This window comes from Panthera pardus, unplaced genomic scaffold (genome assembly GCF_024362965.1).
Source record: "Panthera pardus isolate Hobbes unplaced genomic scaffold, ASM2436296v1 HiC_scaffold_2, whole genome shotgun sequence".
Lineage (NCBI taxonomy): Eukaryota > Metazoa > Chordata > Mammalia > Carnivora > Felidae > Panthera > Panthera pardus.
This window is the reverse complement of record NW_026526765.1, coordinates 97,998,859-98,012,489: the sequence shown is the minus strand read 5'-3', so window position 1 is coordinate 98,012,489 and position 13,631 is coordinate 97,998,859. Positions and strand designations below refer to the sequence as shown.

Genomic DNA, 13,631 nt, shown 5'->3' with positions numbered 1-13,631 from the left:
TTTCATTATACCTGGAATAACAGAGATTGTTAGCGGTCTGCTGAGCTCCTTTTCTCTTCCTTCGGGACACACAGCCTTCTTTTGCAGTGGGCTGTGGCTACATGACTGAATTCTGGTGGGTGGAATATAGTAATGATTGTGCACCACTTTCAGAGCAGGGCTGTGGAAACCTTGTGCGCACACCCTTCACATTTCCTTCTGTAGTGACGTTGGAAACCTTCAACTGAACATGACAGAGTCCCAAGGAGGGACAAGTCCAGCTCATTTATCCCCACTTGGAAGAGAGGTTCCCACCAAACTTAGCCTCGGATTTGGCTTTAAGTAAGAAATAAACATCTATTGCAGGGCATCACTAAAATTCGGAGATTTATTATCTACTATAGGAGCTAGGCTTATCTTAAATACTACTTGGTGAACTCCTCATGCTTCAAGGCCCTCTTCAGATGCCCCCTCTTTTAAAAAGCCTCTTCGGATTTCCCCAGGTAGGAGTCATTCTTTCTGTGATTCAACCATGCATCACTTACCGCTACTCCCACCCCCAATGCTTGACTTAATTATGCATCTCTCTTCACATTGGACCATCAGCTCAACAGAAGCAGAGATACTGATCTTTGCAATTCTCAATTTTAGCAAAATGATAGATAGTAGGTGTACAGCATATGAAAATTCACTCATTCAGAAGTATATGTCGAGTCTCTTCTGTATGCTAGACCCTATTCTGTCGCTGGGAACGCAGCAGTAGACAAAACAGATAAAAATCCCTGTCCTCTACATTTTAAAGGTTAGACACTTGCCTCCCTGTGTTCTAAGGAGTGCTTTAAACTGGGACTTAAACAATTATTTGACATTATAGACGTGTGTGTAAGAGGCACCTGCCAGGTCCAGGTGAATTTACTTCCTAAATCTTAATTCCACAAGCTAAAATGTAAAAACAAAACAAAACAAAAAACCTCTGTAGTCACGGAGCTTGCATTGCAGTGGGGGAACTAGATAGTAAGTAAATACATGTAGATTATCAATACTGGCTATATATGCCATAGAGGAAAACAAAGCAGGAGGGGAGGATGGGGAGTATAGGGTGGGAGTTTGATTTCATTTCATTTCATTTCATTTCATTTCATTTCATTTCATTTCATTATTTCATTTCATTTCATTTCATGTTTATCCATTTATTTTGAAAGAGAGAATATGTGAGCAGGGTAGGAGCAGAGAGAGAGGGAGAGAGAGAGAGAATCCTCATGGGAGGCTCAATCTCATGAACCGTGAAATCATGACCTGAGTGGAAATCAAGAGTCAGTCACTTAATTGACTAAGCTACCCAGGCACCCGGAGTATAATTTTAATTTATTTATTTATTTTTTCAAGTTTATTTACTTATTTTGAGAGACAGAGAAAGAGTGTGAGCAAGGGAGGATCAGGGAGGGGGGGAGAGAGAGAGAATCCCAAGTACAGTGTCAGTGCAGAGCCCAATGTAGGGCTCACTGGAAACCACACAACTGTGAGACCATGACCTGAGCCAAAATCAAGAGTCTGACGCTTAACGAACTCAGCCACCCAAGTGCCCCCAAGGAGTATAATTTTAAATAAGGAGTTCTTAGAAGGCCCCACTGAGAAGATAGAGTTGTAGCAAATACCTGAAAGAAGTAAGGACTGAAGCTATGTAGGTGTTTGAGGGAAAAGTATTCCAGGCTTGGCTGGAGCAGAATGAGCAAGGGGAATAAAAGAGATGAAGTAAAAGGGTGTGTGTGTGTAGGGGGGAGGAAAGCAGGATGTATACACTTTTGACAGACTTTGGTTTGTACTCAGAGGGAAGTGGGGAGCTACTTCAGTATTTTAAATAAGGAAGTGATCTGATCTGATGCACATTTTAACAGGTTCACTCTGACCGCTATATTGAGAGAGGACTGTGTGGAGGGTTGGAGACAAAAAGAGAGCGACAAGTTACAACGCTATTGTAATAATCTAAGTAACAAAATAACTTGAATGCAATTTTGGATGTATTTTCAAGGTATGATTTGTTGACAGATCAGATGTGGAACATGAGAAAGAAGTCAAGGACAACTCCAACATTTTTGATCTGAGCAACTGAAAGAATGGAGTTGCAATTTAAGGAGATGAAAAAACTCTAACAGGGGCAAGGTAGATGTGGAATTTAGATTGGGACTTATGCCTGCCTGGTAGATCTGTAGTCACATTAAAGTGGAGGTGTTGAGTAGCTGGAGGCATATGTTATGTGTGTGGAATGGAGAAAACTGGGCTAGAATTACAGATTTGGGAGTGGTCGGCATAGAGATGGTATTTAAAACCACAGGACTGGATTAGATCACCAAAGGAAATGAGTGTATATTGAAAAGAAGCCCAAGGACAAAATCGGGGGCACTCCAGAGTGTAGAATTCAGGAAGGTGAGAATCAAAGAACCAACTCCTTATGAGTTGCCAGTGAGTAGGAGGAGAATCAAGACAAGAGTGGTCCTGGAGGCCAAGTGAATATAGCATTCAAGGAGAGAGAACTCAACTGGGTCAAATTTCACAGTTAGGTTAAGTAATGTGAATGCACATTTGAGCAAAGGATTCACCACGTGAAGGTCACTGCTAACCTTGTCTAGAGTGTTTGCTGAATGAAGGAGTGAATGAATGGGACTTTTTTTGCCACTTATATATTTAAATTTTTTAAAAATATTTACTTATTTTTGAGAGAGTGCTAGTGTGGATGGGGAGGGGCAAAGAGAGGGGGACAGAGGATCTGAAGCCAGCTCCGTGCTGACAGCAGAGAGCCAGATGCAGTGCTCACTCGAACTCACATGTGAGATCATGACCTGAGCCGAAGTCGGACGCTTAACCAACTGAGCCACCCAGGCGTCCCTCACCATTTATATTTGACCAGGACCCAAGTGTGCAAGGACTAGATCTTTGCTTCTCCAGGAAGAGTTTGATGAGTTTGATAAATGATTGTAGAACTGACTGAATGAAATGGTTTCTCCCTCAATGTCCCTCAATATACCGTTTCCTACTTTATTTTCCTTAGAATTGTAGTGTGTGGGAAACTGCACACAGTTCCCAATCTTTGGCAGCCAGTCTATCTGGAACTGGCTGTGCCTATCATCTCTGTGCTCTTCCACAGCACCATACTACACCCTAAGCCCTTCAGGGCAAAGAAGTCATCAACATCAAAAAACAAATCACAGGAGGGCACCTGGCCTGGGTGGCTCAGTCGGTGGAGCATCCGGCTGGGGTTGTTATCCTGGAGTCATGAGACATTTAACTGACTGAGCCACCCCAGCGCCCCAATCCTCAGGAACCTTGAAACTAAAAAAGTATTAACTCCATTTTATAGGTAAGGAACCTAAAGCTTAAAGAGGGTAAGTTATTTTTCTCTAACGTCACACCAATGTTAGCAAGGGGAGAAACTAGAATGTGCCCACAGAGTTACATGATTTCAAGGTTAAGCTTTTTGCACATTCCCCAAAGAACTGGAGACAACAATGTGAGATTCCTTAGAGATGCGCTGCTGAAAGGCAGTCATTACAAAGAATTCTGGACAGCTTTCCCTGGCCATTCTTGGCTCTGTGTGTGTTGAGGGGCAGTCCAGTCTGTTCCTGTTATTCAGGGACCAATTATTCCATTCTCATGGCATGTTCAGGACCATTTGCTTCTCTTCGTTTTCAACCATTTATTTTCCTACTCCTACAAGATCCTCTGCCAGGACAGAGGGAAGAGGCAGAAAGCTAACCATCCATGTAGGTAACTTTGGGGAAACGTTGTATTGGGGATATGCTTGAGACAACTGGCTAAGATGACATTTTACACAATTTTGTCTGCCTGAATGATCTGGAATCCACATTAGTTCTGTTAATTGGCCCCATGGTGGGTTCAGTTAGAGGCTGCACAGGGCCCTGATCATTTATAAGCTCCATCCTAGAAACTCACAGGTCTGTGGCCATTTGGTTCATGGTTCTTCAAAAATTCATAATAATCACCGACAACTGATTCATCAGACTTTAGTCTTCTAAGGAGAAAGGAGGATTCTCGGGGCTCAAACCCCTCAAGAGGCTATCTGGACTCACCTAATCTGGCCCCTCAGCCTGGGAGGGAACTCCCCACTCCAGCATACTCCACTCATGGCCTGGTCCTTTGGTGCAAGTCCGGCAGTGATGTGGCCCTTAACCTCAGCAGGAGGCTCTCAGGACGGTACCAGCGGGACTTGTTAGAAATCTTTCTATATTGAGCCAAAACCAGCCTCCCACTGGAGCTACTCAAAACCTGTCTAAGCCCCTTCTATGAGCTAATCCTTCAAACATCTGAGGACAACACTAATGTTTCTCTTTTCTGCTCCTCCATTACCCGATAGTTTAGCTGGTAGCTTTAAACTTTATTTTACCTTTTCAAAGCAAGTAAAAAATATAAGAAAGTATTACCAGTATGATGCTGGCCCTTGTGCACCCATCCCCAAAGTCTCACTCCTTTTCTCCCCACCCCCTCTATCAGCTTATTTATTTCTTTGGACTACTAGCTCCCAATGCAAGGGAGACTCTGATGTGGCATTTACAGTGCAGTGATTAACAGAAAGTGGCGGTAGTAGACTGGAGATTAAATGTGGTGTGCGTTTACAAACTGTACCTATAAACTGCGTACTTGTGGGCAATTTATCCAGCCTTTCTAAACTCCATTTCCTCAGCTGTAAAATGGGAATAATAAACATACTTAATGCGCAGCTTGTTGTTGGGGTTAAACTAGATAATGTTCCAAATCGTTAGCTCTAGGCACTAAAGCAGCTCTTCCAACTATCACCTCACAGACGAGAAAATGGGCCTAGAAGGGCGTGAAGAGGTTTTTTCGAGGTCACAGCTAGTTAACAGCAGAGCCGCAAACCCAATTCCAGATCCCTGACCCCCTGGCGGGACCCGTTCCTGCTCCCCACCGCTTTGTTGGTGACCGAAGCCATCCATGTTGTCTCTGCAGATTAAAAACTCACCCCTTATCCCCTAGTGCCCGCTACGCTGAGAAGCTTCTACCAATAACCGACGACAAAGTCGGTGAGCTCAGACCGTGGCTTTTTTCCATTTAGCAAAGGGGAGGGAAGGAGACCAGACCCTGACTCCCCAGGAGTAATTAAAGGGTAATGGTAGTTCTAGGCGTGGCCAGGTCTAAAAGAACTCGAGGTCCAAGCGTTCCGGCCTTTGCATTCCAATACAGCTACTTCACCCTCCCAGCCCCGCCCGCGGGCGGCTCCCGCACCCTCCCCAACAGCAGCTCTCGCACCTGCAGCGCGTAGGTGGGCGCCCGGGCTCCTGGCAAGACTGCGTGGGGCCGGGCCCGCGCGTCGGACGTCCGAAGGGGCGGGGCCGAGCCGCGCGTTCCGGCCCCGGGGCGGGGCCTCGCGCAGGTGCGCGGAGACGCTCTGGTATCACTGAAACTCATCCGTCTCCGGGGAGGCGCGCGCAGAGGCTTGGATTCGGGCAGGTGAGACGGTGGCTTTCTCTTGGAGCGGCGAGTGGGACTCCGAATTTCGAATCATTGGCGGCGAATGCCCTCCCCGCCTGGCGTCGGGGCTGCAGGAAGGATGCGAAGCCTGAGCGCGGTGTGGCTGCTGGGGGGCGCCATCCTGCTGGCGGCCTCTGCTTCCTGCAATCGCACCGTCCAAGGTGAGAAACTCGGTCAAGAAGGGCTCCTGCAGCTAAAGAGCCAGGGGTCCCAGGCACATGCACTGGTGGTGGAAGCTGGGCAGGTGCACGAAAGGTGTTCTCTTGCCGCCGCGGCCACCACCTCTCGCACCCCCTGTCGGAGGCTTTAGTGGTTATCGCTGCGCCGGAGAGCACTGGGCTGGAACAACTGGGAGAGGCTGAAGTCCGCGGAGGAAGAGGAGGGAACGGAGTGCTTGCGTCTAAAGGGTACCTAGAGGGCTCAGCCTCCCCTCCCCAGGGTTGGCTTCTTTGTAAACATTCAGTCATTAAGGCGCTTTTCGCACACTGGTGGCAGGACCTCTTAGACTTAGTTGGCTTATAGCGGTGTGGAATGGGTGAGAGCCCGAGGCCTGGGAAACTTCTTCCTCGCTTTTTGTGACCTCCTCAACTTTCGGAGCCCCCTCTTTGGGGTCGGCTCCCGTAGTTCGAAACCGTCCTGGGGTCCGAAGCTCCTCTGGCATGGTGGATGGCCCGGGTATGGAAGGGCCGGACCCCGCTGGGTTTTCGGGGTATTGAGCGCTCAGCCTGGAGTTTTAGGCCAGTTGGGCGTCACGCGGATTTTACAAATGGAACTTCTTGGACCCTGCCATTTATTCGACTAGGTGACCTTACTGCGGCCCTGAGTTTCCGGGCCTTTATATGCCACACGGAACCTATTTGGGCCGCCATTGAGGTCTGTGTGACCCAGGCTGCCCGCTCCGGGAATGGAACAGCACAGGAGCCGTCTCGGCGGTGCTCAGGTGCCAGCTTGTGTAGGGCTGCCGGGTTCCGCAGGTGTCCTGCACCGGGTGTGCTCCGACTTGTCCTCCTGGGGGCGGGATCTCCCCTGCTGAGCAGGCTTCTGAGGGTGTGGGGATAGTTGGCCAAAGATCAAGCTGCTGTGATGCTAACGGGTGCCCGGCTGTTTGTGGCTGTCAGGGTAGTCTCGGAAGGGAGGTTTAAATTTCCCCGTGAATTTTGTAAAAGAGCAAATCACTGTCAACTTGAATTAGATTGAAGAATGTGATTCTTTTGCCTCTGGAATTACAGAAAAGGGTGTTCTAGTATATACTTGAAACTTGCACCACTGTATAACTTTTTTTGGTCAGCATTACAATAAAGGCATTTATTAATTACCAGGAGGTGTTGAAACTGTAACGAACACGTTTCGATTTGCCTTTGTCTTTTAAAGTTGGAAACTTAAGTAAAGCTAAGCGTGTGCAAACATTAAGAAAAAAAATGTAGGTATAGATGACCCATAGCTTTTCTGATTTATACAGTTCCTGTAGGGAGGTAGCCCTGAGGATTTAGCTAGTTCTTCTTTGCAGATTGAGGGAGATGGCTGGGAATTGGGCATTCTTGGATAATGTGGTGAACTTGTTTAACAACAACAACAAAATCAAGTTACTTGTTAACCAGAAATATTTAACATTGCACCTTGAGGGTTTTTGTTTTGTTTTTTTCCCCTCCACACACTTTTTTGTTCCTTTGCATGGTAACTTTCCTAAAGGGTTAGTTAGGTAACAGACTTAGGCAGATGGAGCTTTCCTCCCAACTTGAAAGTAAATTGAATTTGATTGAGAAATAGAGCATCCCCAAAGTTTTTCTGCCCCTTAGCATACCTCTTTGCTCATCCACTTTTACTTGTACCCTTGTGCATGTTTCTCAGTTTGCTACCAGGCAGATATTTGGTTTGATTTTCTTCCCAAGCTTTTTTGATCTCACCCTAAAGACTGACTCATGGAGGGCAACTCTGCCTAGAATATACCTTTCTCATTTTACAGATGGGGGCCACTGAATTGGGGGTGGAGGCAAAGAAAACACTCTGTCAGGCCACATTCTCATTCCAGTCACAACATTAATTGATAATTATTTGTGTAAATATGTTTAATCTGTCTTCCTCCTGGATCATAAACTCTGGGAGGCCATGGACTCTAGTGTCCTCTCCATCACCATGGTCCAGCACGGTCTCATTATCTAAAGGACCTCAGTAAACATTGAATGAGGAATGAAGTGAGGGGACTTGGCCCTAGTGATCTGGCAAGGTGATGGAAGTTTGGCGTTTCAGTCAGCTTGTTTTAAGCACTTCTTTCTACCACATCACAAGCCTAGGAGGTCCCCTATGATTCAGTCATTCTGTTCTTCTTTTGGAGACTGAAACTTCTGTTCTCTTTGTAATTGACTACGAATTATACAAGTAGTATGTGATCACTGTAGAGCAATAATGAACAAAATTTTCTTTGAAAAAGACAAGTTTAAATCATTTTCAGTACCCAAAGTATACCACTTCTGACATTTTTTAAATGTTTTTTTAAATAATTTTTTAATGTTTTATTTATTTTTGAGAGAGACAGACACACACACAGAGTAGAGCGGGGGAGGGGCAGAGAGCAAGGGAGACACAGAATCCGAAGCAGGCTCCAGGCTCTGAGCTGTCAGTGCAGAGCTGGACGCGGGGCTCAAACTCGTGAACTGAGAGATCATGACCTAAGCTGACGTCGGACACTTAACGGACTGAGCCACCCAGGCACCCCCACTCCTGACATTTTGGTTTGTATCCTTTCCCATTCTTTCATACATCCTTGCATAAAACATGTACTCACAAGCAGAAAGTCTTTTTGTGCAGCATGGGATTATATAAACATCAGTATCGTGTCAGTAAATAAAAACGCTTTTAAACTCTACAACATGTTATAGGAGGATTTATCATAATTGAAAAATTAATCTGTTAATGGACACATGGCATATTTCCAATGTTTCGTAATAAGAGAGAAATACTATAATGAATGTGAAGATGGGAGTCTAAATTTCTGTTGGGTTTCTTGCCTGCTTTGTGCATAGTTACTAATTAACCCAAGTAGATGATGTTTTAGTGGTCTGTGTTTGACTTTCTTATGGTTTTATTAGCTGGGCAAGTGTTGAGAAGAAAACAGTTCATCCTGAAAGAACACATGAAAATTTACTGATGTGTACCTAGGGAGAGGTCTCTGGTCATTGAAGCTTTTATTTTTCAGTCTGTGTTCCCAGATATTGGAAGCAAATAGATTTGTGGTGAGGAGATAGTAAGGAAAAGGTTACAAAAGGAGACTTCCCACAAACAAAGTACTTGATCTGTACTTGGTTTGGTGGGGAGGGTGGGCCACTGGAGGATGCTTAAAATAACAAAGAACAAGTAGTAGTTTTAAAGTTAAAGTCATTAAAAGTTTAAAGAAAAAGTTTTCCATGCATTTCCCCCCACAATTGTCTAAATCAGAAGTGTTGTAAAACAGCGAAAATCCCCCATTCTTTCTCCTCTCCAGTGTCAGTGGACTTCTATGCCCAATACAGTAAAACCTTGCTTTGGGAGCCTAATTCGTTCCGGAAACATGTTTGTAATCCCAAGTACTTGTATATCAAAGCAAATTTCCCCTTAAGAAATCGTGAAAACTCAGGTTATTCATTCCACAACCCCAAAAGATTCATATAAAAATTATGACAATACTGTAATATAATAAAAAATAATAAATCCAAAATATAAAGAAAAATAAACAAATTAACCTGCACTTATCTTTATTTTTTTTTTTTTAACGTTTATTTATTTTTGAGACAGAGAGAGACAGAGCATGAACGGGCGAGGGGCAGAGAGAGAGGGAGACACAGAATCGGAAGCAGGTTCCAGGCTCTGAGCCATCAGCCCAGAGCCCGACGCGGGGCTCGAACTCACAGACCGTGAGATCGTGACCTGAGCTGAAGTCGGAGGCTCAACCAACTGAGCCACCCAGGCGCCCCTGCACTTATCTTTGAAAACCTTTGTGGCTGGTGTGAGGAAGATGAGAAAGGAGGGTTTTGTGTAGCACAACTTTGTCACTAACAGAATCACTGCTATCTCTTGGCTCAATGGAATCTTTTTCTGCATGGGGGCCACTGTATATGCTCACACGGATGTTGACTATAGTACAATATTAATAAACTCTTGTCATATACTGTATTTAATGTAACTGGCAATAGGTCAGCAGAGGAAAGGGTCTGTATCTGTAGGCAGCCTGACCTACAATGAAGCAAAGCATCCCTAAGCTTACTCTTGTTTGGAAAAGCAAAGGACTGTCAGTAGGTGCTTTGAAGTGCCAAAAAATACACTAGTGCCAGTCGTGGGCACCTACCAATGTTCTGAAAAATAACTGATTTTTGCCAAACACCGCAGCCTGAGACCAAGCATCTGAGCATGGGAGACAATCACCCACAATCCCACATTGTGAGAGAGAGAGAGAGGAAGAAAAACCCTTAGTTGTGATCATGTGATGTTCAGCATCACATACTGCTCACATGTATTATCACTCATTTATGAAGTTAAAATTTAACAGAACTGTTTGCTTGTCTGGCAGAACACTCATATAACAAGTTACTTGCAATCCAAGGTTTTACTGTATATATATTTTGTAACAGTTGAAGGATTTTATTAGATATACTGTGCCATAATTTTTTTAATGTTTATATACTTATGGTGGGGGGTGGGGCAGAGAGAGAGGGAGAGAGAGAATCCCAAGCAGGCTCAAAGCTCAGTGCAGAGCCCAATGCAGGGCTTGATCCCATGACTGTGACATCATGATCTGAGCCAAAGTCAAGAGTCACACACTTAACTGACTGAGCCACATAGGTGCCCCACAATTTATTTTTTTAACCTAATCTGCTCATGGTCAGTATGGGGAAATTTATCCATACTTTTATAGGGGGAATATTATTCATTATATAAATGTCAGAAGTTACTGAACTAGTCTCCTTTTTTTTTTTTTTTTTTTTTTATTTATTTTTGGGACAGAGAGAAACAGAGCATGAACGGGGGAGGGTCAGAGAGAGAGGGAGACACAGAATCGGAAACAGGCTCCAGGCTCCGAGCCATCAGCCCAGAGCCTGACGCGGGGCTCGAACTCACGGACCGCGAGATCGTGACCTGGCTGAAGTCGGACGCTTAACCGACTGCGCCACCCAGGCGCCCCCTTTTTTTTTTTTTTTAAAGTAATCTCTATGCGTAACGTGGGACTCAGACTTATGACTTGGAGATCAAAAGTCACATGCCCTACCCACTGAGCCAGCCAGACACCCCAAACTAGTCTCCTTTTTTTTTCTTTTTTTTCATCTTTTTTAAAAATGATTATTTATTTGAGAGAGAGAGAGAGAGACAGAACGTGAGTGCGGGAGGAACAGAGAGAGAGAGAGAATCTGAAGCAGGCTCCATGCTCTGAGCTGTCAGCACAGAGCCCAACACGAGGCTTGAACTCTCAAACCATGAGATCGTGACCGGAGCTGAAGTCGGATGCTTAACTGACTGAGGCACCCAGGCACCCCTTTTCTTTTTTTAAATGTAATTTTTTTCATTTTTTTAAGTTTATTTATTTATTTTGAGAGGGAGAGAGAGAACAAGTGGGAGGGGGGCAGAGACAGAGGGAGAGAGAGAATCCCAAGCAGGTTCTGCACTGTCAGCACAAAGCCTACTGCGGGGCTTGAACTCAAGAACTGCAAGACCATGACCTGAGCCAAAATCAACAGTCAGACAGTTAACTGACTGAGCCACCACCCAGGTGCCCCCTAGTCTCCTTTTTAATAGTTATTGAGACTAACTTTTGTTTTAAAGTTTATGATTACTTTTTTATTTTTGAGAGAGAGCACGATCGGGGAGGTGCAGAGAGAGAAGGGGATAGAGGATCTGAAGTGGGCTATGTGCTGGCACAGAGCCTGATACAGGTCTTAAACTTACGAACTTCGAGATCATGACCTGAGCTGAAGTCAGATGCTTAACTGACTGAGCCATCCAGGTGCCCAGAGACTGTTTTTATTTTATCATGACACACAATATTGCAGTAAATATTCTTGTACATAACATTATTTCTGTGCACGTTTGCTAGTATGTATGCAGGGCAGATTCCTCTAAGTAAGTTCATAGGTCCTAGGGCACTTTAAATTTTGATGTTTTGGCACATTGACCTTGAAAAAGATTGTACCAATTAACGCTCCTTCGAAAAGGAAACCCAAACAATGTGGAGGCCTCTGAAGTCAAAAAAGAAAGTTCTCCCCTCCACACCCATTCTACTCCATAGATAATGGCCATTGTTTATAGTTTGGTTAGTATCCTAGATTTCAGATTTCAAATTATAATTTTGTTATACCAAAGCATATTGCTCTGTCAGGGGCTTTTTTCAGTTGATAGTATATTGTAGCTCTCAATTGCATTTCAGTATTACTGGATAGTAAGTATAGCATCTACTGTTAATGTTAGAAACCATATGGGGATATGGTAAGTTAGGAATAGGGGCTAATGAACATTGCTTATTTTCCTTTTATTTTCCTTTTGCAATTGGGGTGGGGGGTGCTGCTTTGAGTATCTGTAGGTATGTGTTCTTGCATACTTGGGCAAATATTGTTGATTATTGCCCATAAATGGGGATGTTTTTATAGCCAGTACTGTATTTTATTTTCAGTTAAGAATTTTTTTTAATGTTTGTTTATTTTTGAGAGACAGAGCACAAGCCGGAGAAGGGTAGAGAGAGAGAGGGAGACACAGAATCCGAAGCAGGCTCCAGGCTCTGAGCTGTCAGCACAGAGCCTCGCATGGGACTTGAAGTCATAAGCTGTGAGAATATGACCTGGCTGAAGTGAGACACTTAACCAACTGAGCCACCCAGGGGCTCCTATAGCCAGTACTCATGTGCTCAAAGTTCATACGTGCATTTAATTTTTTTCCCACTATGAAATAGAAAAGATTTTAGCTGATCTATAGATGGGAGATTATAGGTAGGTAGATAGGAAGGTGGATAGATAGGTAGATAGTTGGGAGCTGGGATAGTATCAGTTCTAGACGAGTTCTGGGAGTTTTGGTGACTGACATAGGACATTGTAAGGGGTAAAAGTCTGCACTATGCTGAAAAGGCTTTAAGGATCTTTGAGTAGCATCTTGATGCTTACTAGTGTTAAACAACATGCTCCTGTGTGCTCTGTGACTGGTAAAGTGAGCACAGTTACTATGAATGCTATTTTTTCAATGTTTATTTTATAATGTATTTTGAGAGAGGGGGCATGTGCATGCAGGGGTGGGGACAGAGAGAAAGAATCCCAAGCAGGCTCTGTGCTATCAACGCAGAGCCCAAGGCCTCCTCATTTTCTGGAACCAGGAAATCATGACCTGAGCCAAACTCAAGATCGGACACTTAACCAACTGAACCACCTAGGCGCCCCATGAATGATATTTTTGATTGAGACCATTCAAGGTTATATGTTGGAATATTCTCAGGAAATTTTTCTCAATCTCTTCCTCTCTCCTTTTTTTTTAAAATTTTTATTTTAGTATTTCTTACTGTTCCCCCCCCCCTTTATTTTACTGTTCTTATTGAAAACAGATTTTGATCTCTGCAGGAACCTTCCTAACCTGGTATGTGCTTGTTTCTATGGAGAATTTTAAACATACGAAAGTAGAAGATTATAGTGAATTCCACACTCAGTTTCATGATGCTCTAGCCTGTTTTTTGTCATATTTTTTAACAGCTTTGTTAAGATATGATTTGCATACCATACAGTTCACCTACTTAAAGTCTGCAGTTCTATAACTTGAAGAACATTCACAGTTGTATATCCATCACCACAATCAACTTTAGAACATTTTCATTACCCCAAAAGAATATCCCACCCCAGCCCACCCCTGAGCCATCACTCCCCAATCGCCCCATTTCCCCAACTGCTGACACCTATCATTCTACTTTTTTGTCCATGGATTTACTTATTCAGGGCATTTGATGTAGATGAAATCATACACTCTACGTGTTCCCTGGTGACTGACTTGTTGTACTTAGTCTTTACAAGGTTCATCCATGTTGTAGCGTGTGTCAGTACTTTTGTTGTGAACTAATATTCCACATTTTGTCCATTTATCAGTTGATGAACTTTTGGGGTTGTTTTCCACGTCTTGATGCTTACGAATAGTGCTGTCGGCATCCACGTACACAT

General features: G+C 44.1%; 2 protein-coding genes across 3 annotated transcripts in view; both read left to right on the top strand.

The window, feature by feature from the left end:
- The window catches only part of LOC109274969 (proteinase-activated receptor 2), a 99,875-nt gene that overhangs the window by 78,522 nt on the left and 7,722 nt on the right, over window positions 1-13,631 (top strand). The window contains exon 1 of one of the 2 annotated variants that reach the window (XM_019462966.2): window positions 5,263-5,642. The exons of the other annotated variant lie outside the window; for it this stretch is intronic. Coding sequence (XP_019318511.1) covers window positions 5,525-5,642 — 118 coding nt within the window. The 5' untranslated portion in view covers window positions 5,263-5,524. Of the gene's footprint in view, window positions 1-5,262; window positions 5,643-13,631 lie in introns of those variants that run through there. 2 annotated transcript variants of the gene reach the window in all.
- S100Z (S100 calcium binding protein Z) overlaps window positions 5,535-13,631 on the top strand; it is a 45,215-nt gene continuing 37,118 nt past the window's right edge. The window contains exon 1 of the mRNA XM_019462968.2: window positions 5,535-5,642. The gene's annotated coding sequence lies outside the window, so the exon portion shown is untranslated. The remainder of the gene's footprint in view (window positions 5,643-13,631) is intronic.